The sequence below is a fragment of the Sycon ciliatum genome, chromosome 6, assembly GCF_964019385.1.
Source record: "Sycon ciliatum chromosome 6, ocSycCili1.1, whole genome shotgun sequence".
Taxonomy (NCBI): domain Eukaryota; kingdom Metazoa; phylum Porifera; class Calcarea; order Leucosolenida; family Sycettidae; genus Sycon; species Sycon ciliatum.
The window spans coordinates 10,421,149-10,442,441 of NC_088648.1; the positions used below are offsets into that span (position 1 = coordinate 10,421,149).

The window sequence follows — 21,293 nt, forward strand, 5'->3', positions numbered from 1 at the left end:
TGCTTTTCCGATGGCCACTTATAATACTGTAGTCATTTTATACAAGTTATAATTATTACAAGATATGTGTGTTGGGTTCCCTACTCTTGCCTTGGACATAGAACGCTGAATGTGTGACGGTGATGATGTGCGTGCGTGTGTATGCATGCACGCACATGTGTGTGTCCATGCAAATAGTGCGTGCAAGAGTTAGAGAAGTATTGTGTTGGAAACTATCCTCCTCACAGCCCCACTCAAGCACGGTGACTTTCCAACAACGTGCATGTGCAACCCACGACAAAAACAATACATGAATGCATGCGCAGAGTAATAATAACGCAACATAGATTCCTACTGGCAAACCAACACACAAAGAGAGTCGAGCATTGATTGGCTCTCGTAGATCAAGTATGAGGCAGGGAGTTGTAAAATACGACTCCCTGGTATGAGCACACTGGGAACTTGCAAATACTCATTCCCAGTTGGTCAGGACTGAGGCCGGACAAACCGACTTTCCAGCTCCACTTTGGTATAACAAATAAAAACAGACTGATCAGTGTACAGTCCTGCGCAACACCAGTAGCATTGCAAATAAATGCTAAAACTATGCAGCCAACAGAGAGGATAGAGCTATTAGCGTATCGAAAAAAACGAGCAGAAGTTACCCGCTATGTCTCCGGGTGTGAAGAGGCCGGGAGGAAATTCAAATAGGTGAGCTGACAAACGTGAGCTTGACCCAATGGCAGAAAAGTAGAAAGATGGGCGACTCTCGGAAGAAATAGAATGTTTAAAACTGTTCAGAAAGATACATCAGTTTGGTGTCCACCAGGTGGACAATAAATAAAATAAATAAAACTGGTTCTGCTTCAACGTATATCGGTGATACGGGTAGATAAAACACAGCAGACCATAAGCAACCAGCACAGGTTTTCTCTGATTTGAAAATATATAAAACAGGCAACTTCAGGGCAGATGAAGGACCAACAAAAAATACAAATCCTTGCCTTGAACGGCAGAGATCTTGTCAAAGTTTGTAGAGGTGTATAATGCAACCTAACACAAACTACCAAAGGTTGCTGCACACCATCAGGGGGTGATCGGTGGCACAAACACACAAGCAGGCCGACAGAACAAAAAGGACAGTGGCAAGCTGGCGAGGCAATGAAAAAAAGGAACACCGTCATGAAAAAAAGGAAGACCGTCGCATCGCCTGCCTCCCTGAGTGCAGAGCTGCAGTAAAAAGTGAATACCATCTGAAAAATATATGAAAGGTGACGCACTGGAGAACTATCACAACCCCCATCGTTGCTAGTGCTGTAGTGATGCTGCATCATCGTCACCACAGTTGTAACTAACAGATGACACAGTTTTCCTTGCCCGGATCACCCTGGAGAAAACAAACGTGGAAGGGAGAGAGACAGAGGGAGAGAGAGAGTACATGTGAGAGCCGGCTGTACACGTTTACCACGACATTTCAAGTGCAATGGACACAACAGAAACAGCGACAGCAACCTTTCTCTGAGACAATATACAGCTAGAAGACAACACCAGGTAGGATAAGACCATTGGGGAAGTTGAGCAAGACGAATTTCGCGTTTGGGTTCACACTGCAATGGGAAAAGAGAAATTCAGTGACGAAATTTGCGCTGCGCTTAAGATAAGCAAAGATTCCCGCTTGCACGACGTTGACAGGTCGTACAAGTGTACAGATACAGATAGTAGAGAGTAGTAACTTTAGGACTGCCTGGCACGGCTCTGCAATTTCTGTTCCGACTGCTTTTCTGAACGAAAAGTGCGAAAGTTCACACTTCAATCCGCGAACCGAAAAGTGCTCACAAACTCACGAAAATTCTTCTTGTCGAACATCCGTGTTATCGCAGTGCCTACTGCAGAGATGGCCAACCAAGCCTAGAAGTTTACGCAATCTACCGGGCATTTCACTGGTATGAACACGTAAAACGGACTACCAGAGCCACTGACTGAAACTGAATGAACAACCATGACAATCAGGATAGGGATGCTGATGAGGTTATACTAGTCGGGCAGCACGGATGAGACCAAGAAGCAGCAGCAGCACAAGCAGCAACAATAGCAGCCGCAGCAACAGCATTCACCATGGGTCAATGAACATTTGTTCCTGTTGATACGACGACGTAACCACGCTCATCGGAAATGGCTGCAATCTAAGTGCCAGACTGATTACGATGCGTTTAAAGAAGCCAGGCGTATCGTGACTCGTATGAACCGTGAATTGAAGACGAATTTTTTCCAGTCTAAGTTCACCAGTGTTCAAGGTAATCCCAGGAAAACGTGGAAGGTTTCGAACGAGTTATCCGGAAGACAACGTGTTCAATCCGTTCCACAATGCTCTGCAAGCAACATTGGGTGTGTATTAGCTGATGTTGTCAGTGATCAACAACGAGCACCTGAACTGTGTCTTCCACAGGGCCCAGTGGGACCTAAGGGTTTTACATCCTTCAGTTCGGTGTCAATAGGTTGTGTGCGTAAACTGTTGGGTTCCTTGGACACCAGCAAAGCGACAGGCAGTGATGGAATACCCGCATTTCTTCTGAAGTCCTGCGCTGATTTGCTAGCTCCCTCCTTAACATTGATATTTAATGCATCTCTTGCTGTTGGTTCTGTGCCGGACGGCATGAAGTTGGCACATGTCACGCCGGTATTCAAGGCTGGAAATCCTCAAGATCCGGGAAATTATCGCCCTGTGTCTCTCCTGCCAATTGTGTCGAAGCTGTTAGAACGAATTGTCCATAGACAACTATCCTCATTTCTGGACAAGGAGAATTTGTACCCTCCCTGTCAGTTTGGCTTTAGACGTCAACATTCAACGGAAGACGCTCTAGTTTTCGTCACGGACACGTTTGTTTGCGCTCGCGATGCCGGACAAATTACTGGTGCTGTGCCCGTGGATATGTCCAAAGCATTTGACAAGGTCAGGCACCAAGTGCTCATTAATGATTTGTTTGAGCTTGGCATATCTGGTTCAGCATTAGTTTGGTTTGCCGACTATTTGTCCAATCGTCGCCAAATAGTGCACATTGCTGAGAACTATAGCCCTCCTTTCCCCTGCATGTGTGGCGTTCCCCAGGGCTCTGTTCTTGGTCCGCTGCTTTTTGTACTCTATGTTCGTTCGATCCAGTCTATTGTCTCCGAGTTTTGTGTGAAAGTTATTCAATTTGCTGACGATATTCTATTGTATGTTTGCGGTACGCAGAAGAATGCGCTTAGCAACTCCCTGTCTGCAGCTGTCTCAGCCATTAGTACCTGGCTGTCAAACCGCAATTTAATTCTAAATGCCCGGAAGACACAAGTGCTCTTCCTGTCTACGCCACATATTACTGACCACCAATTTGCAGTCTACTGTCATGGAGTGCAGCTCAAGCCAGTGACATGTGCAAAGTACCTTGGAATACATTTGGAGCAGGATCTTTCTTGGAGGACTCAAGTTGATTCTATGGTCACCAAACTTGCCAGTAAAATTGGTATTCTGTTCCGAAATCGACACAATATTCCGCTGACTTGCCGAGAAACCTTTGTAAAGTGCCTAGTGTTGCCAGATTTTCTATATGCATCAAATTGTTTTTCTGCTGGCCTTTCCTTAACCCAGTTAGGTAGGCTTGAACGAATGCTAAAGCGAGCTTTGCGTTCAGTGTACGATACTGGTTTTTGTAGCCCATCAAGCCCTTTATTTGCGAGACTTGGTCTAGATCGTTTGGCATCCATGTATTGCAAGAAATTACTGTATCTGACGTGGCGCTGTTTGGAAGGCCGCTGTAGTGTCACATTAAGTCAAATGTTCGAGCGTTTAAATAATGGTCTTGCAAAGCGCAGCCTTGTATCACGCACTCTTAAGTTGCCCATGCTCAGAACTGCCTTTGCCCGTCATGGCGCTTCCTTCCAATGTGCTAAGCTGTGGAATGATTTGCACCCTCTAGCTCGCTGTGTGGATAACTCCGCCCGTTTTAAGAAACTGTTACCCCAATGCCTTGCTTTTTCACGCTAGTACTTATGACTTTCAGCTATGCAAAATGCGAACATGATCACCTATCCAATACCGGTAGTAATTATTCATATCTTTTTGCATCTTTCCCTCGAGTGGGTCTATTGTTATTAGGCAATTGTCTGTTATAGTCACCACTATAAATAAAAATCCAATCCAATCCAATCCAATAGCAGCTGCAGCAAGGTCCATACACATACCTGGTCATGAAAGAGCTCCTCATTGCTAAAGGCGGATACGTGCCGTGCGGCTTCGCTAACTGAAGCATGGGTCGTCGACTGGCTAGTACTGATTCCTTTCACATCAACTGACGAAGTGGTTATGTTACTTGTAGACGAGCTGGATTGCACCTTCCTACGCACGCTGAATGCTGCGGAGAGAGTGGTGCTCCCAGCACTGCTGCGTTGTGAATACTTCGCCGAAGAGGAATCGTCGACAGTTCCTTCGTTGCTGCTTTGAGTGTCAGCATTGCTCTCATTCTCACTGACTGTCTCAACTGATGCACTAGCAGCGGCGACACTGGAGGAAGCAGCGGCGGCCGCAGCAGCGACTGTTGACAAGGACTTGGCCAGGATACGTCGGCCTGGTGACTTGCTGCGGGCGCGCAGCCTCGCCACTTTGCTGCTACCCTTGCTGTTCTTGGTGGCCGAGCGTGTGACGCGGTGGCGATGAGATGTGGACTCCTCCGACACGGACTCCGTGTCCACCGTCACTGTTTGAGCCACAGAGGCGCTAGCTGCTTCATCCTCCGATACAGACATCCGGTCAGATCGCGCGCTCTCCGCAGCAAAGCTATTCAGGCCAACAGCATCAGCACCGCCGCTCGTCGTCGTCACAGAGTCCATAGGAGTAGATGCCCGATTTTGGCAACGTTTCTTGCTGGGACTAGCTGTTGGCGAGGCATCCTGTTTGAGTGCAGCATCAACGCCTGCCGTGCTGGCTCGCACCTGCAGGCACGCAAAAGGGACAAGCGCAACAAAGCACAGGAGCTAAAGCTCAGACACAATGTACAGTGAAAACCCGACAAAGCGTACCCCGTCAGGGAAAAAAAGTGTTAGGCACCCAGGATACTTGTATGCAAGGCTGGCTGCACAAACCTTGAGCCTGGTTCATAGACAAGTACTAATGTCAAACGGCTAAAAAAATACCTGAATCCTGAGTTTGACTGTTATGCTTACGGTACTATGATACGAATCACAGTTACATGCTGGTAAGGTGTTGGTGGAGTTGGTCAAAAATCGGTGCCATGAAATTCGTGCGTCAAGTACGCAATCTGCGAACAGAACTGTTTCGTCCTTTGTGGACTCATCAGCGCAGCACAGAGAAAACGAGGCCGAACCTGATAGCAATGAAAAATAAAATTTCCAAAGCCAGATTTAAACCAGGCCCGATCGTGTACCCTGCCAGAAGTGCTCAAACTGACAAGTCAGTGAGCTCTGCATAACGCAAACAGCAAAGGCACTCAAGTACGTATAGCTATGCAGCAGTGGTAGACAGTGGTAGACATACCAGGAAATTTCCACCATCATGCAATGATTGGTTTAGCGTTGCATCTCCTGTTCACACCGGCATTTTCAGTATTTGACTAGTTGCTAGGGAGTGGATAACGGTTTGTTCGACAACGTGCCAACTAGAAATAGGGTTTATCAAAGTGGTTATGTTGGTAACAAGAGTAACCCAATTGCAGTGAAAAGCCAACACCTCCACGCCTGACTGGCATCGCATTTCTGGCTATTGAAGGGCCATGAACATTTAACTCGGAATAAAAACAACAAAATTGTACAAGTAGTCTCTTCCTTGCTGCAAAGTACTCAAGCCAAAAATACAGAAAATGAATTTCAGCATTTTTTTTCTTTTCATTGGACATTTCCAATAAAGCGACATCTTTCTACATCACACCATACCCTCCCAGCACCAATGCTGATGTCTAAAAGAACAAATGTCTCGATGAACGTGAATTGCACTCACCACAGACTCGAAATCGATGGCATTGACCGGGTACTGTGCGTTGTCGCCCCAGCTGGTCACGTGACGTGAGACATAGTCACTGGCAGTGCGCTGCATTGGTCCAGCACCACTGCTCCAGACCTGAGAACAATGCCAAAATGCAGATAACACACATACACACACGCACACACCACACAGACACACACATACAGTGACATGCGCACACACCACACATGCATACATGCATGCATACACACACAGACACACACATGCACGCACGCCACACACACACACACACACACACACACACACACACACACACACACACACACACGCCACACACACACACATAATTCATGCACAAGAACAGTATACAATCAACAAGTGCCTTTTACGAAGTCAGTCTGATTCATTCTACAAACAGGACACCTGGGCCATTTTCACGAGTTTTACAAGTAACCAACAGTGCACGCCAAGATCGCACAAAGGAGAAAGAATTTCCCTACAAGCACTAACAATCTCAGTGCAAACAGTGGCACACCGAAAGAAGGAAGAATTTCCCTACAAGCACTAGTGCAGCATCTGATGGTTCTGCGGTATTCAGTAAAAAATAATAATAATAAATACATAAAAAAACTAACAGTCTCAGTGCAACGAGTGGCACACAGAAAATTCAAAAGGAAGCTTTCCACACAGCCAGTCAGTACAAGCCAAGAACTGAATCACTGCGCAAAACTCACTGTTACGGGCACGTTTGACTGGAGGACGGCATTCTTAGAAAAGCGATACACCAGTGTCTTCTTTTCTAGACGTCTTTCCAAACGCCAACCAGCCAAAGGAATCTCCTAAAACAATTCAACATGGATATGACAAGCCAAGATTAAAGTCTGCCACCAACATTGACTACCGGTAAGAAATAAGTTACTTTGAAGTAGTATAAACAGGTGCAACACCAGAGATTACAGTCAGGCAACAGCCACAAAGTAGTCACTGATGACAAAACAGTTTCACCAGCTGTACGTAAGAGTGAGACAAGGCGTGGAGGTTGATACTTGGAACATCACTGCAAGTTCCACCTCTAAGAGATCAGCAGTGCGCAAAAAAAAACAATACAAAAAAATTGAGTACACTGTATTTTACATTGGTGGTGGTCTCACCAGACCATGCGTACACTAATACCATTTTCTCCACTGGACATCTCGTGAAACATACCAGACTGCATGTCTCTTGAGAAAAGAAAAAAGTGCTTTGTGCACCTGCCATACACAAACCATATGACCACACATCCCATTGTATCGCAAGAATCTGAGCTACCACATGAAGCATTGACTTCTGGCATATCATTCTCATCTCCCACTGTACGGTGTCGTCTGCGAGCACCGTGGGCTACTGCTGTCAGCCAAATGCACTGATAAACTAGGGCACACACACGCACACACACACGTCCACACGCACAGGCACACACACAAGCATTGCGCGCCGCCCACGACTCACCTCGGTCGAGTTGCTTTTCAACTTGACAAAGTGGCCCTGACTGCAGACCTCAATCTCGATAGGCGGCAATGATGGTTTTCCAGCAGAAGAGCCGTCATGTTCTGTGCTCACGCATTCATCATTGTTCGGATCACTAGCGGTGTGGCCAGTAGCACGCCGACGCTTGCGACCAATACCGGTGAGAAAGGAGACGAGCGATGAGGCACTCATGAGCGGAGCTCCAGTCTCGGCGTTGGCCGCCGCTTCATCGCCACTGTCCTCCGATGCTGACGTGCGGCGCGGTGGAAGTGGCGGAGGCTGTTGTAGATCTGCGCTGCTGCATCGCGGTGGTAAGGTGCTGATTGGTGGTGGTGGGGGACGGCCAAACGGCGACGAGGTGGAATAGGTGCTGGCCTTCTGGGCCGAGGTGGGCGCTGAGCGTAGGTACAGGCTGCCGTCAAGACCAACCCTGCAAAACACAATGTACATGTATGTGCACGCACACACACACACACACACACGCACGCACACACACACACACACACACACACACACACACACACACACACACACACACACACACACACACAGTAGAATCACAGACTTAGATACAATTGGATGCTTGGCACAGGAGCCCAGTGTATAACTGGGAACTGCCCGTCACCCCAAACTTAGTATGTGCTGTTACACATGCATCACTTCAATACATTGTCCATGCTGGAAGGCCACACAGTACAGTTAACCTTTTGAGCACGACGCTACCTGAATGCCGCCCCACGTCAACACCTGCAAAAATCGCGTTTTTCCTATGAAAGTAGTAGCTGTTCAAGGATCGATAACTTTACCTTTCTTTGGACGAATTCCACGATCTTGAGCTTCCTGCAAAGGTCTTGAGGCGAGGAACAAAATAGTTCCAAGCTCAGCTCGGAGCGACACCAAAAGCCCATGCTACAGTCTGGCAAACTTGACGCACGCGCTCGACAGACTTGAGCACGGCCAGGAGATCAAATCCTCAGCTGCCATTTCACTCTCCTTGCTCGGATCGAGCTCAAATTTTTATGAGGACTCCCCAGATCCGCTGCCATCATTTGAATCTAGTTTCCATGGCAGCAGATAGCGCGAAAATGATCGAAAATGGAAAATACGCGTTCTGCAGAGTTCGCAAAAAAATCGATTTGAATTTGCCGTGTCGAGTCGCATATCTCAACAACCCGGGGTCGTATCGCTTCGGCGATTGTTTCTATCGCAAGCTGAGAGTTTTCTCTTGCAGATACATATTTCGATCGTGAGAATCGGCCAAGAATTGACCGAGTTACGATAGTTTGAACTCACGCGGTTCATGCAAATCGCGTTTGTACGCTATGTACACTCACGACGTAATAATACGTCATGCGTGGGTGCAGTGACACTGTACGTGACGTATTAATACGTCATGCGTGCTCAAAGGGTTAAGAGCAGAACAGTTACACACAGCACAAGGCACAGGGAAAGTCCGGTTAGCAGAGGAAGTGGCCCATGGACGGGGTTTAGCACAGGAAGCGACCCATGGACACACACAGCACAAGGCACAGGGATAGTCCAGTTAGCAGAGGAAGTGGCCCATGGGCGGGGCTTAGCACAGGAAGCGACCCATGGACACACACAGCACAAGGCACAGGGATAGTCCGGTTAGCACAGGAAGCGACCCATGGACGGTCCGGTTAGTAAACGTGTCCGCATCTGGGGAGTTCAGGTAAGAAAAGATGCCTTGACATGCATGTGAAGTATGTGATTTCAGCACACATCATGTCATGTTTATCCTGGCTTACTTCTTCTCCTGCTCATGCAGTAAGCGGTGATAGCGCGAGATTTCCTTGTCAAGGCGGATGTTGACGTCCATGAGGTCAGCAAACTCAGTCAGCTTCGAGGACAGTTCACGCTGCAGTACCTCCAGTTCCTTCTGCAATCGCTCATTCTCAACACGATAGTGTTCACGGTCACGTAGTCTCTCGTACTCTCTGTTGTCCAACTGCTTGCTCAGTTGGGCAATCTAACAGACACAGACACAGACACAGACACACCACACACACACACACACACACACACACACACACACACACACACACACACACACACACACACACACACACACACACACACACACACACACACACACACACACACACACACACACACACACACACACACACACACACACACACACACACACACACACACACACACACACACACACACACACACACACACACACACACACACACACACACACACACACACACACACACACACACACACACACACACACACACACACACACACACACACACACACACACACACACACACACACACACACACACACACACACACACACACACACACACACACACACACACACACACACACACACACACACACACACACACACACACACACACACACACACACACACACACACACACACACACACACACACACACACACACACACACACACACACACACACACACACAGTACAATGGTGCAAAGGGCCACAAAGCAAGGTCGGGCGCTAGGCCATTTCGTGCGCAAAGCCAGAGGCAGGCATGACAGGGCACAGCAACATCACGGGCTTCTACAGTGCCTAGTGCACCGCTTCCCGGAAGCTGGAGTAAACCTGAACAGCAGAGAGCCAGTAGCCGCGGCATATGCGTGGCCGCGCCACCGAAATACTCGGTGCTCAACAGTGGAATCTCTCCACGCTGGTTACAGTTCTTGCCCAACAGACAGACCAACATGAAGGAGGACTTCTCCTGTACTATACAAACACCTTCAGACAGCTGGAGTTGCATACGGTGGTGCGTCTAGGTGGCCATGAAGTCGAAACCCTAGGTCGGCGGAGCTCCCTAAACCTCACCACCACTGCCACGATTCAGGTTGTGCGTGCTTCCCCTAGCTGCATCTCATGTTTGGCATTTAAGTGGTCTTTGTAAAAAAAAATTAAAAAAACGTTTGTAGCCTCATGGTAGCTCACTACTAAAATGCTTCAGTACCACTGTCTTCAATCCCAAAGGCAGATGTTCTTCGGGTGTATACAGGAGCCGTGGCTAGATAACAGTACAGCACGTATGAATGGCAGACAGGGAGTACACGAAGTACAGTACCGGTATCTTATACGGATACTGGTACATGCACACTACTACTATCGGTACTACTGCAGTGATAGCAGTACACTATGGAAGGAGCACTGGTACAGTAAATACTGCATGTAGCGTGCCCCTTTGATTTTCGATAATTTATCACTATATCCGGTGCATCACTATAGCCGATTTGCATGTACGACTCACACATGGCACATGACTGTGCATGAAATGATGCGTTCACGCCAGGGAGCTCTACACATACGTGTAGGTATGTGTAGGGCTCCCTGGTTCACGCTGGAAAAAGCATGAAAAGCAGCCACGTGTACATGTGGCTGTTTACAGCATACAGGGAAGAAATTTCTCTCACTCACGTCTGCTGCCAGATGCATCCAGGCAGCACTGGATCAGTTTTGGAAGAAGTGAACTAAATTGGAAGAACGCTTGATTTGTGATCATCACTCTTGATCATCATTACATGCGATACGTTCCTGTACATTTGATATGGTTTGCTTCCTGAAGCCCATCACAATAAGCGATATATCGGTATAGCCGATAATAGTGTGTATAGTGATATTAATGTGTAGCTGTATTTTTTCTGATTCGATTTTGACGAGTTCTATCATTATAGCCGGTATATCGTTACATCCGGTCACTTTATAAACGATACACACTGTATATGTACAAGTACATTGATCAAAAACTGCGAGCCGCGGTTGCGGCTCGACCTGTTTCCCGTACTTTGCATTGTTTTGTACGCAAAAAAATTCAAAATTTTAATTCGTTGCGCAGGCCAGAACACGAGGATTATTTTGATTTCGCGCGCGCGCGCGCGCGCAGGCAGGTAAAAACGTCATCAAAAAATGTGGAGCACAACCGAGGTACTGCGAATGGCGAGTGTCAGTGGAACCGCGCTGCTCCACTGCATGCAGCTAAGTGCAGCGGAGCAGCGGAGCCGCAGTGGAACCCGGCCCTAAAGCCGATAAATCCTACTCATGCAGTGCAGAAGTACAACCGAACCGCAGATTCTATGACCCATCAATATTGACGTACACAACCAGTCCCACTGTCCAGAACCTCTATGCAGACTTGCATACTCTATCGTAGACGTAGTAAATAAGCTACACAACAAGTTGAACTACTCACCTTTGCCGAGAGAGCAGCATTCTCCTCATTTAGCTGATAGTTCTTGTTGGATAGGTCCAGGTTGCTTTCAGCCAGCTTGTTCAAAGAGGCAATGTCCCGATCGTGACGATCTGTTGCGTCCTTCAACTACAGCAAGCAAAGCAAGTGAGTGTGTGTGGGGGGGGGGGGGGGCAGAAGCACAGCAAAACCCTCAAAAACAGCACCGCACTAGAGATACAGTAAAACCTGCCCAAAACGGACGCTCGTGGTGCAGCGGAAACTGTCATGATATGGCAGGATTCCACTTCATCCAGGGATGAAAGTTCGATTCACAGGACTTTGGTGCATGCAAATTTGTCCGGTCAATACAGGATTCCGCTTGGTACAGGGTCCAGCAAACATAGTTTTGTTTTGAAGAAATGCAGCGAATGCAGTGATGCACGACAGCCATCGGGACAACAGGCTATGGTAGCGCTACAAACAAACGGAAGAAACCAGACGTACACACATGCACATGCGGGCATTCATACGCACGGTCACGCAGACACTTGTCCTTCAGCACTTCACACAATTTGCGGGGGAAAAAAGAAAAGAAAACAACGGCCGTCCAGAACTCTACGAGTTGACAGCAGACTTACTTTGCTCATGTAGAGTTGATTGAGCTCAGCACGGATACGGTCGGATTCCTTCTCCTGCTCATCACGGCCAATGGCCAGTGAGAGAGCAACGCGCTGCTCCAGTTCCTTCTCAAAGCTGCCCTTCAGCGCCGAGTACTCCTTCTCAAGGTTCATCAGGCGACTGTGAAGATCCTCCTTCTCCTGTGATGGGGAAAGAGATTGGAAAGAGAGAGAGAGAGAGAGAGAGAGAGAGAGAGAGAGAGAGAGAGAGAGAGAGAGAGAGAGAGAGAGAGAGAGAGAGAGAGAGAGAGAGAGAGAGAGAGAGAGAGAGAGAGAGAGAGAGAGAGAGAGAGACAGACAGACAGACAGAGAGCGAATTCCATGTTAATAGCCCCCAACACTCAACTAACTTATGATCAAATATAGAAAAAATAATAAGGGCAACCGAGTATAACCAGTATTGGCGGGAGACATCTACCCATGTATGGCATCAAGCTGCATGTGTGTGTGTGTGTGTGTGCGTGTGTACGTGTGTGTGTGTTTGTGTTACAAGGTACAGCCAATTGAGGAGACACGGAAAACGCGTCGACTCCGCTGGTTAGGCCATGTTGCTGGAATGGATGACTCCCGTGCGCAAAAGGGTATCCTCTTCGGCGAACTGGACAGGACCGGGCCAAGTCATGGGTCCCAGAAGCGGTGGCGGGACAATGTTGTGTCCGACATGAAGGACCGCCAGATAGTGGACTGGTTATATCTTGCCCAGGATCGCAGAGAGTGGAGATCAGCATGCAGCACCGTTCCTCCGACCGAGGCCCGTCACCTTAGACTTCGTTTGCACTTGTGGAAAGCGCTATCGCCGTCGCCAGGACTTGACTCGCCACGCCCGGTTCTGCTCGTGACTTGAACACTGTTGGTCCCTTTGGGACCTGCTATCATCTCCGGATGGGCATATTGTATTGTTTTGTATTGTGTTTGTGTGTGTGTGGGGGGGGGGGGGGGGGGGGGATTCAGTTACAGAGAGAAATTAGTTGCTATAAACACACGGGAGTAGAAGGCAATCAACTAACCTGATTGTGAACACTGAGTGTGAAGGCAATCTCCTCGTGCAATGACTGGCAGTTATTCTGAGCATTGACGCGAGCAACCATTTCCGACTCCAGGTTTGTTCTGGCTGATTCCGCCTGCTCCTGGAAAGCATCCGAATCACTCGAGAGCTGTTTGACCTTTTCCTCCAGTTTGGTCTGCTCTTTGAGTATGTCTCCGATGTGCTGGCGACTTTTCTGCAACTCACGCTCACTATCACCAAGCAAACGCTCCAGCTTTGATCGAGACTCAGCCTCGTCGTCCAGTCTGCAATGTGGCCGCGACAGTGGCAGAAGCACAACAAAAACAAAGCGCAGTTGAGTATAATCCCACTGGTAGGGAAGGAATAGATTCTCCAGCTGACATAGTGCACACACTACGTACACTATACCTGCAAGGAATTTTCACAGAGCGTGCGGCTGTTGCGTCTACCAATATGATTGCAAGCATTTCATATTGGGCATTGTGGGAGCGAAACATTGAGCAGAACCAAATGTCTTGATTTACCAGGCCTAGATCCACTCCAAACATCCACACCCACACACTCACCCGCACACTCACTCACACACAGTGGCGCATCTGTCCCTGGCTTGAGAAAAGTACCAATACAATGATATTGAACAACTTTCTAGAAGACAAGAAGCTAACTACAGCAAGAAAAAGTACAAATTTAAAATCTTTAAACCCATCGGACTGAACTCAAGGACTCCAGAAATTTTCATGAACCAGTTTTCGGGCATTCTCATCAACTGAAATACACGCAACTAGAACCAATGCAACATATGGATAAATAGCACCATCAGGGCGGTAACCATTACAACAAAGTGATCAAATTAGCGAAGAAATACTTCTGAAGTAGGAAGCAAAAGGGGAGAGAAACAAATCGAAAGAAAGAAAGGAAGAAAGAGGAGGTGAGAAGTGACACAAGACGGGCTAAAATACACAGTGCAAGGATCAACACCCTATGGGACGCTACATAAACTAGTGGAGCCATGGCATGGGTGTCAGTAAACAACTTCAGAGAAATATTACGCTTTTCTTTTGTCTACATCGTGCTGGCGGTGCAGTGTAGATATAGCATATACACACACCGATGATAATCACTTCTCTGCTTTCTGTTCTTACACATCTGAGAGTGTTGAAGCAATCATATATCTACACTACACAGCCAGCTCTACGTAAACAAAAGGATAAAAACGTGATACTGGTAACTCTCAAGTTGTTTACTGACACCCCTGGTTCCACTAGTGAATGCAGCGTCCCGTAGGGTGTTGATCCTTGCACCGTGTATTTTAGCCCATCTTGTCTCACTTCTCACCTCCTCTTTCTTTCTTTCCTTTTGCTTCTCTCCTCTTATAAATGTAGGCATACTACTTCTTCGCTAAATTTATCATTTTATTAGGGGCCATCCGTAAATATAAATATTTAATTCCCGTAGCTATGCAAAAGACGTTACTTCAGTAACGTCTGGCGCTAGCCAGGGTCCACACAGCTTTAATTCCGTGTGTGTTTATGCCGTCGGCATGCCTGGCACTATCCCGTACCGTATCATCAAAGACAGCTGGCCACAATTATTATTCGGGCTTTCAAATGCAAAATCATAACGTGAAGCAACTTGGAAGAATGAGTATGTATGCGAAGTGTATCGGGGGAATGCATGCAGGGCGATAGTGCGGGTTTGAACCCTAGGTTACGTCTTGAAAAAGTAGGAGAAATGAAAAAATTATAACATCCCTATGCTTTTTTGCCTAGGTCATCAAGGTGGTAGATGGTGTCGTATTACCCTCGAAAGCAAAGAGAAAGTTCATTTCTTTCGCTCGGGGCCCTATGCTATGCTTTTTTGCCTAGCTCATCATGCATGTTATTCGAACAGATGGAAACTTTTTGCAATACAATGATGTAGCCGATCAGTTCGTTGTGGTATGGTTGGGCATTGTAGCTGTCATGGTCGACGTAAAACACTATAGCAGGGCTGCCACACTTGGAGGGAGAAAAATCTGACGGGGTCCGGGGTGTCCCCCGTTGAAATATTTTAGGAAAATGGCTTGCTGTTGGGGCCCCAGAACACATTTTAACTGTCCATACACATGCAAGCACGCGTGCATTTTACTGCTACGTGTACATGTGCATGCACAATGACCGGCCAAACGCGACCTGGAAGCGATGAATGGCCAACTGGACTATATATAAAAAGAGCTCTAAATAAAATAATCGGTTGTCCCCCTTTGGGAACAAAATCGGGAAATCGGGCGATTTCCGAAAAATCGGAGCAAGTGGCAGTTCTGCTATAGCCAATCAATGGAAAGAAAACATTTCCATTAGTCTCTAATAACATGCATGAGCTAGGCAAAAAAAGCATAGCGTAGGGCCCTGAGCTTCCAAGCTCTCTCGTTAGAAGCGAAAACTAGTGGTTTAGGGGGGGGGGGGGGGGGGGGAGGGGGTTGAGCACCTGTTCGTTTCTAGAAAAACATCGATGCACAGTTTGCATGTGCGGGCAAGTCCGGAAAAAAGACAAAATATACCAATACTATGTGCCGTTTGTATGTGTTCGTTTCTCAGGGTGGAGAGTTGAAGAGAAATGGCTAGTTTTCGTTTCTAAATAAATATCAGTATTTACGAATGGCCCCTTAGTTTTAAAGGGGAAGTTAAGGCAAAAATCAAAATTTCACCAGTTGTAGTCTTCGGGGTGCTGAGTCGAATGGTCTTGGTCCGAGAAAGCTGAGACGCTCCCTTCCTACTTGAATCCCAATCGAACTCGTGCACTTCCACCGAAACTGGGCGACTGCGCCCTACGAGATGGGGATTTGTATGCAAAATGTCACTAAAAGCGCCATTTCGTTCTTATAAAAGCACGGATGACCGCGATTGGCCCATATGTTGTAGTCTTTTGGACGATGAGTCGACTGGTTTTGGTCCGAAAAGGCTGCGATGCAGCGTTCCTCCTTTATTCCCAATCGAACATGGTTGAAGAAGCGGTCACGTGCTCCTGGGTGCCAAAATCACCTGGTCACCACGCCAGCAGGCGACAACTTTCACACCAAGGTTCAACTCGAGTGACAGGACTGCACCCAAAAAAGGTCAAAACAGGCTGTAAGTTGTACCCTGCAGGCACGGTGACCAGCTGACTGGTGTACGCAGGAGCACGTGACCGCTTGTTCAACCATGTTCGATTGGGAATTAGGGGCGAACGCTGCATCGCAGCCTTTTCGGACCGAAACCAGTCGACTCAGCGTCCAAAAGACTACAACATATGGGCCAATCGCGGTCATCCGTGCTTTTATAAGAACGAAATGGCGCTTTTAGTGACATTTTGCATACAAATCCCCATCTCGTAGGGCGCAGTCACCCAGTTTCGGTGGAAGTGCGCGAGTTCGATTGGGATTCAAGTAGGAAGGGAGCGTCTCAGCTTTCTCGGACCAAGACCATTCGACTCAGCACCCCGAAGACTATAACTGGTGAAATTTTAATTTTTGCCTTAGCTTCCCCTTTAATGGTTACCACCCTTGTGATGCTATTTATCCATGCGTTTCATTGGTTCGAGCTGCTTATATTTCACTTGATGAGAATGCTCGAAAACTCGTTTTTGAAAATTTCTTTGCGAGTCGTTGACTCAAGTCCTGATGATGGTGGTAAGACTAAAGTAAAGAGGATCTATTTTTCTCGAAGTATATTAAATAATTGTGAAAAGAAGAAGGACAAAATGTTACGAGTTATGACTAACTGTCCACCAACGTAACCAGATCTTATACAGTCAGCGAGTGCGACAAAATGCCACACAACTGACAAGGAGTACTGAGACATTCGGCGACCTGACATTCTGTCCTTCTTCTTTTCACAATTATTTAATTGGCTCACCATCCGAGTTATATTAAATAAAATATTAAATAAATAATGAATGAATATTTTCTGGTCAAGAAGTTACAACTGGAATAGAACATGTAGTACAGGTATGCAATACTCGTTTTACCCGTAGAGTAATATAATTGCAAATCGTCTCACCTCGTCTTGGCGTCTGATGCCAAGCTGCTGTTTCTTGATGCAGCTAACTCAAATCTAGCTTTCTCCCTGGCAGTTTCATCCAGCAATTTGCGAGCTTCACTCAGCTCTCGCTCAAAGAGAGATCGATGAGTTTCCATTTCACGCCGATGTGTTTCCTTGCCACGCTCCAGATCTCCTCTCAAGTCATCATTCTGATCGCGAACGCATTGAATGCGATCCATGAACAGTGCTAAACGTCCATTTAGCTCCTGGAGCTGCTCCCTCTCGTGGAGACGACTGTGCTTGCCCGGTGACTGCGTTTCAGTCACAAGGACTTCATCCGCCTCACTGCCAGACAATGAAACACTCTCGTCCGCCATCGTGATCAGTCACGAAAGGACACTGAAAGCTGAAAATACAGAATGGGAACTCCTGAATGGAAACGTCTTCGTTCAAAATAAACAGTTGCAAAGATTGCCATGTTGCTGCCATGCCAAGATCTTGACCATGCAACGTGCAAGTCGATAACTATTACTTTGACGCTAACATAGGCGTTATATACTCGTACCGCACGCTAACAACCCATTTCGCGACCACCATGCACGAATCGTCCTGATCTGAGCTGAGCAAAGTCGCGTTGTTTCGTCTCGACCAGGCCCAGGGACGTACATACGACTCCCTGGTCTCGACATAGCACGGTGCAGAAAAGCTTTCGAACAGCAGCTAGCTCGTGCTCAGTGTGCATGCAGCCGCTGAGCCTTGCCTGCCTGGAATATCCAGTCGAATAGAATCGAAAATCCTGCTCCATGAGAGCGTTGTACATGGAACAAAGTTAGTTCAGCGAAGGCTTTGCAGCTTGGTCTACTGGACACAACATTATTAGAATTATTTTATGGCCTACTACTAGTACTACCATGATTTTACAAGCAGATCGGAGTACTGTACCCGTACCTGGCATACCGGTAGATGATCATGATGGTCGTTCACAACTATGACAAAACTATGAAAACCCTGGTGAGACTCCTCACAACTAGGACAGCAGAGCTAGAGAGACAGGTCGAGAGCTTCATTACCAGATTACTATCCAACGACCAAAGCCATGCTTTTTGCTGTAGTTTTTGCTTTTATTTTTTATCTGTCCAAACAAAAACTTTTTTCAAAAGTCGAAACCAGGGAGTCGTAAAACTTACTAAAACTGTAAAAGCCCTTTTACGACTCCCTGGTCGAAACAGATCAGCACTGCACTCAGCACTGTCCACTGAGTCAGCAGAGCTGTGTCACGTGCACGGTGTGCATGCATAGTGTACAGACTGATACCATGGATACAGAGTGTAGTCTACGTTGTGCTCAGTGCATGTCACGTCACGATGTTGACCACGTGATCAATGTGACGTCATTCTAAGGATGTGAGTTACTACATGTAGTACAGTGATCTACCAGGGAGTCGTAAAATACCAATAATATTATGGTATTTTACGACTCCCTATGATCTACAGTGTGCGACGCGTGCATGCATCACTGGGCACGAGTCAATCATGTTCAACACTCCAGCAAGCTTGGACTTTTTTTCAGTACGATCTACGGTTGACGTAGTGTAGCCTAGCCTACGCCTACGCGGTACGGTATCGTATCAACCAATGCACGCGCGCATACAGATTTCTGCGTGTGGCATTTGCCATCTTTCACATGTCTTCTTCGATCTTGCACTCAACACATCAGCTTTTGGTCTTGTTTGTTTACTGGAGTTGAGAGTAATCTGATCGAGACCCCGTCTCAAAATGAGAGCTATTTCATTGTGCCTTTGCGCTCTGGCGCTGGCAACTTCAGCGTATGCTCAACTCCTTGGTGGAGTAAGCTCAGCCGATCCCTCCGACAAAAGTGTTGTGGATGCAGCAGCTTTTGCTGTCCAGCAAATCAATGCCAGGGAGAATAGTATGTTCGCTCAACTTCTTTCGGTGGTCGTTGAAGCGTCTAGCCAAGTGGTTGCTGGCGTAAAGTATTCTTTGGTCGTGGAGACACTCCGATCTACTGAATGCAGAAACGATGGCGAACTTCACTCCATGTGCTCATGTGCTGCGGACTCGTCGAATCCTCTCCGATACGAAGTAGAAGTTCTCTCTCAGCCATGGAAGCAGCCAGAAATGCAGCTGCTCTCCACGAAGAGCGTTCCTGTGACCAGTGCCAACTCCGTGGACGCCACGAGCAGCAAACTGTCTATTGGTTCGGCCATCAGCGCGGCCTCTCCCGACTTCCAGTCTTTCTTGAAATCCTACAAACCAGACTATTGTAATAATGCTGCGGAGATCAGCAGGAGAGCTGATATCTTCCAGGCCAATATGGGACGCATCAAGAAGCTGCAGCAGAACGAAAAGGGATCAGCCAAGTATGGAGTAACGCAGTTTGCTGACCTCACCGAGCAAGAGTTTCTGGCCCGCTATGCCCAGTCTACTCCAATGAAGCCCTCGACGACTATGAGGAAAGCACCTCTGATGGACGTTAAGGATACGCCGACAAGCTTTGACTGGCGTGAGCACAACGCAGTGACGGCAGTGAAGAACCAGGGCGGCTGTGGCTCATGCTGGGCTTTCTCCACAACCGGCAACATTGAAGGCCAGTGGGCCATCAAGAAAGGAAAGCTCGTCTCCCTGTCCGAGCAAGAGCTGGTCGATTGTGACAAGGTGGATCACGGCTGCAAGGGTGGCCTGCCGTCCGACGCCTACAAGCAGATCATGAAGCTCGGCGGTCTGACCACCGAACAGCAATACCCATACACGGGCCGAGATGGCTCGTGCCATTTCAACCCCTCCACAGAAGCGGTGAACATCAATGGATCGATTGCCCTGCCACAGGACGAGGAGCAGCTGGCAGCCTGGCTTGCCGCTAACGGTCCTATCTCCATTGGCATCAACGCCGGCCCAATGCAGTTCTATTTCGGCGGCATCTCTCACCCGTGGAAGCTCTTCTGCAACCCTGACCATCTTGATCACGGCGTGCTGCTGGTCGGATACGGAGTGAAAGATGGCGAGCCCTACTGGATCGTCAAGAACAGCTGGGGCGCTACCTGGGGAGAGGAGGGCTACTATCTGGTCTATCGCGGCGCAGGTGTCTGCGGTCTCAATCGCATGGCCACCTCCTCAGTCGTCGCCTAGGCGACGCCGCTGGATTGAATGTGATTCGTTCTGGCACTTTTGTGCAATGAGACTCTGTGAGTTACTGCATGTTTCTACTTTCATTTCAACTCTTTATTGTACACACATGGTATTTTTTTGACCTGTTTGCCCGTTTTACTTGCGTTCAAGTGTATGCATCACCATCTACATGTATGTGAATGGTCTCCGTAGCATGTTCGATGACAATCCTTCCTGAAGAACAAGGTTCCTTCTCTTTTCTTGCTTGACAGGGTTCTTGTGAGTTTTTGTGTAGCCTGTATGTGGCTAGTGACCTTTGACTGTACGGCATATTTTATGACGATCTTTGGGCTTATATTATACTAGTACTTCAAAGTGCACGTGATGACAAACTATTGCCTATTGTGGTAGCCTGGTTCGGGTTCGTACGCTCGTTTGTGCGTGGGTGGGTGTGTGGTGGAGGAGGGGGGGGGGGGGGGGGGGGTGTTGACACGAGTTGTAATAGTACAGTGTAATGAAATCGTTGGCCTCGTGTGATTGGGAGATAATGAAGTCGTGTTCAATCACACAACTCCTCAATAACATACCGATCTGCGCCAGTTCATGCACGGGCCGGTGCTCGCAGAGGTCAGGGGCAGCTAGCACTGTGCCTGGCTATTGCTATCGATTAGAGCTCATTGAGCACTGCATGCCGAAGCACCGGTGTGAACATTGAAATCCAGTTTAGTGACCGGGGCCGGCACTCTTACTGCCGTAGCGCGTTCACGCACACACTCAGTCACTGCATACATGGACCAGCAGTGCTCATGGTTGCAGGGCCAGCGCCT

At 47.7% G+C, this 21,293-nt stretch overlaps 2 protein-coding genes across 2 annotated transcripts; one reads left to right on the forward strand and one right to left on the reverse strand.

Moving 5' to 3' along the window:
* Positions 1-358: 358 nt before the first annotated feature.
* Positions 359-18,441, reverse strand: LOC135819343 (lamin-C-like). Its single transcript, XM_065332533.1, has 11 exons — positions 18,290-18,441; positions 17,360-17,747; positions 13,345-13,627; positions 12,299-12,478; positions 11,682-11,807; positions 9,226-9,446; positions 7,439-7,886; positions 6,685-6,789; positions 5,966-6,085; positions 4,198-4,944; positions 359-1,366 (listed from the first exon to the last, which is right to left on the reverse strand). Exons 2-11 carry the CDS (start codon positions 17,716-17,718, stop codon positions 1,331-1,333), a joined length of 2,625 nt encoding a protein of 874 aa, XP_065188605.1. The 5' UTR covers positions 17,719-17,747; positions 18,290-18,441; the 3' UTR covers positions 359-1,330.
* Positions 18,442-19,024: 583 nt separating this feature from the next.
* On the forward strand, positions 19,025-20,861 carry LOC135819344 (cathepsin L-like). Its single transcript, XM_065332534.1, has one exon. It carries the CDS (start codon positions 19,117-19,119, stop codon positions 20,485-20,487), a length of 1,371 nt encoding a protein of 456 aa, XP_065188606.1. The 5' UTR covers positions 19,025-19,116; the 3' UTR covers positions 20,488-20,861.
* Positions 20,862-21,293: the final 432 nt, after the last annotated feature.

Coding starts and splice junctions, on each gene's coding strand:
- LOC135819343 (XM_065332533.1), bottom strand. CDS start 17,718: ATGGCGGACGAGAGTGTTTCATTGTCTGGCAGTGAGGCGGATGAAGTC. Junction 12,479..13,344: donor CACTCAGTGTTCACAATCAG/GTTAGTTGATTG, acceptor TCCCCATCACAG/GAGAAGGAGGATCTTCACAG. Junction 6,086..6,684: donor AGTCAAACGTGCCCGTAACA/GTGAGTTTTGCG, acceptor CATTGTTCTCAG/GTCTGGAGCAGTGGTGCTGG.
- LOC135819344 (XM_065332534.1), top strand. CDS start 19,117: ATGAGAGCTATTTCATTGTGCCTTTGCGCTCTGGCGCTGGCAACTTCA.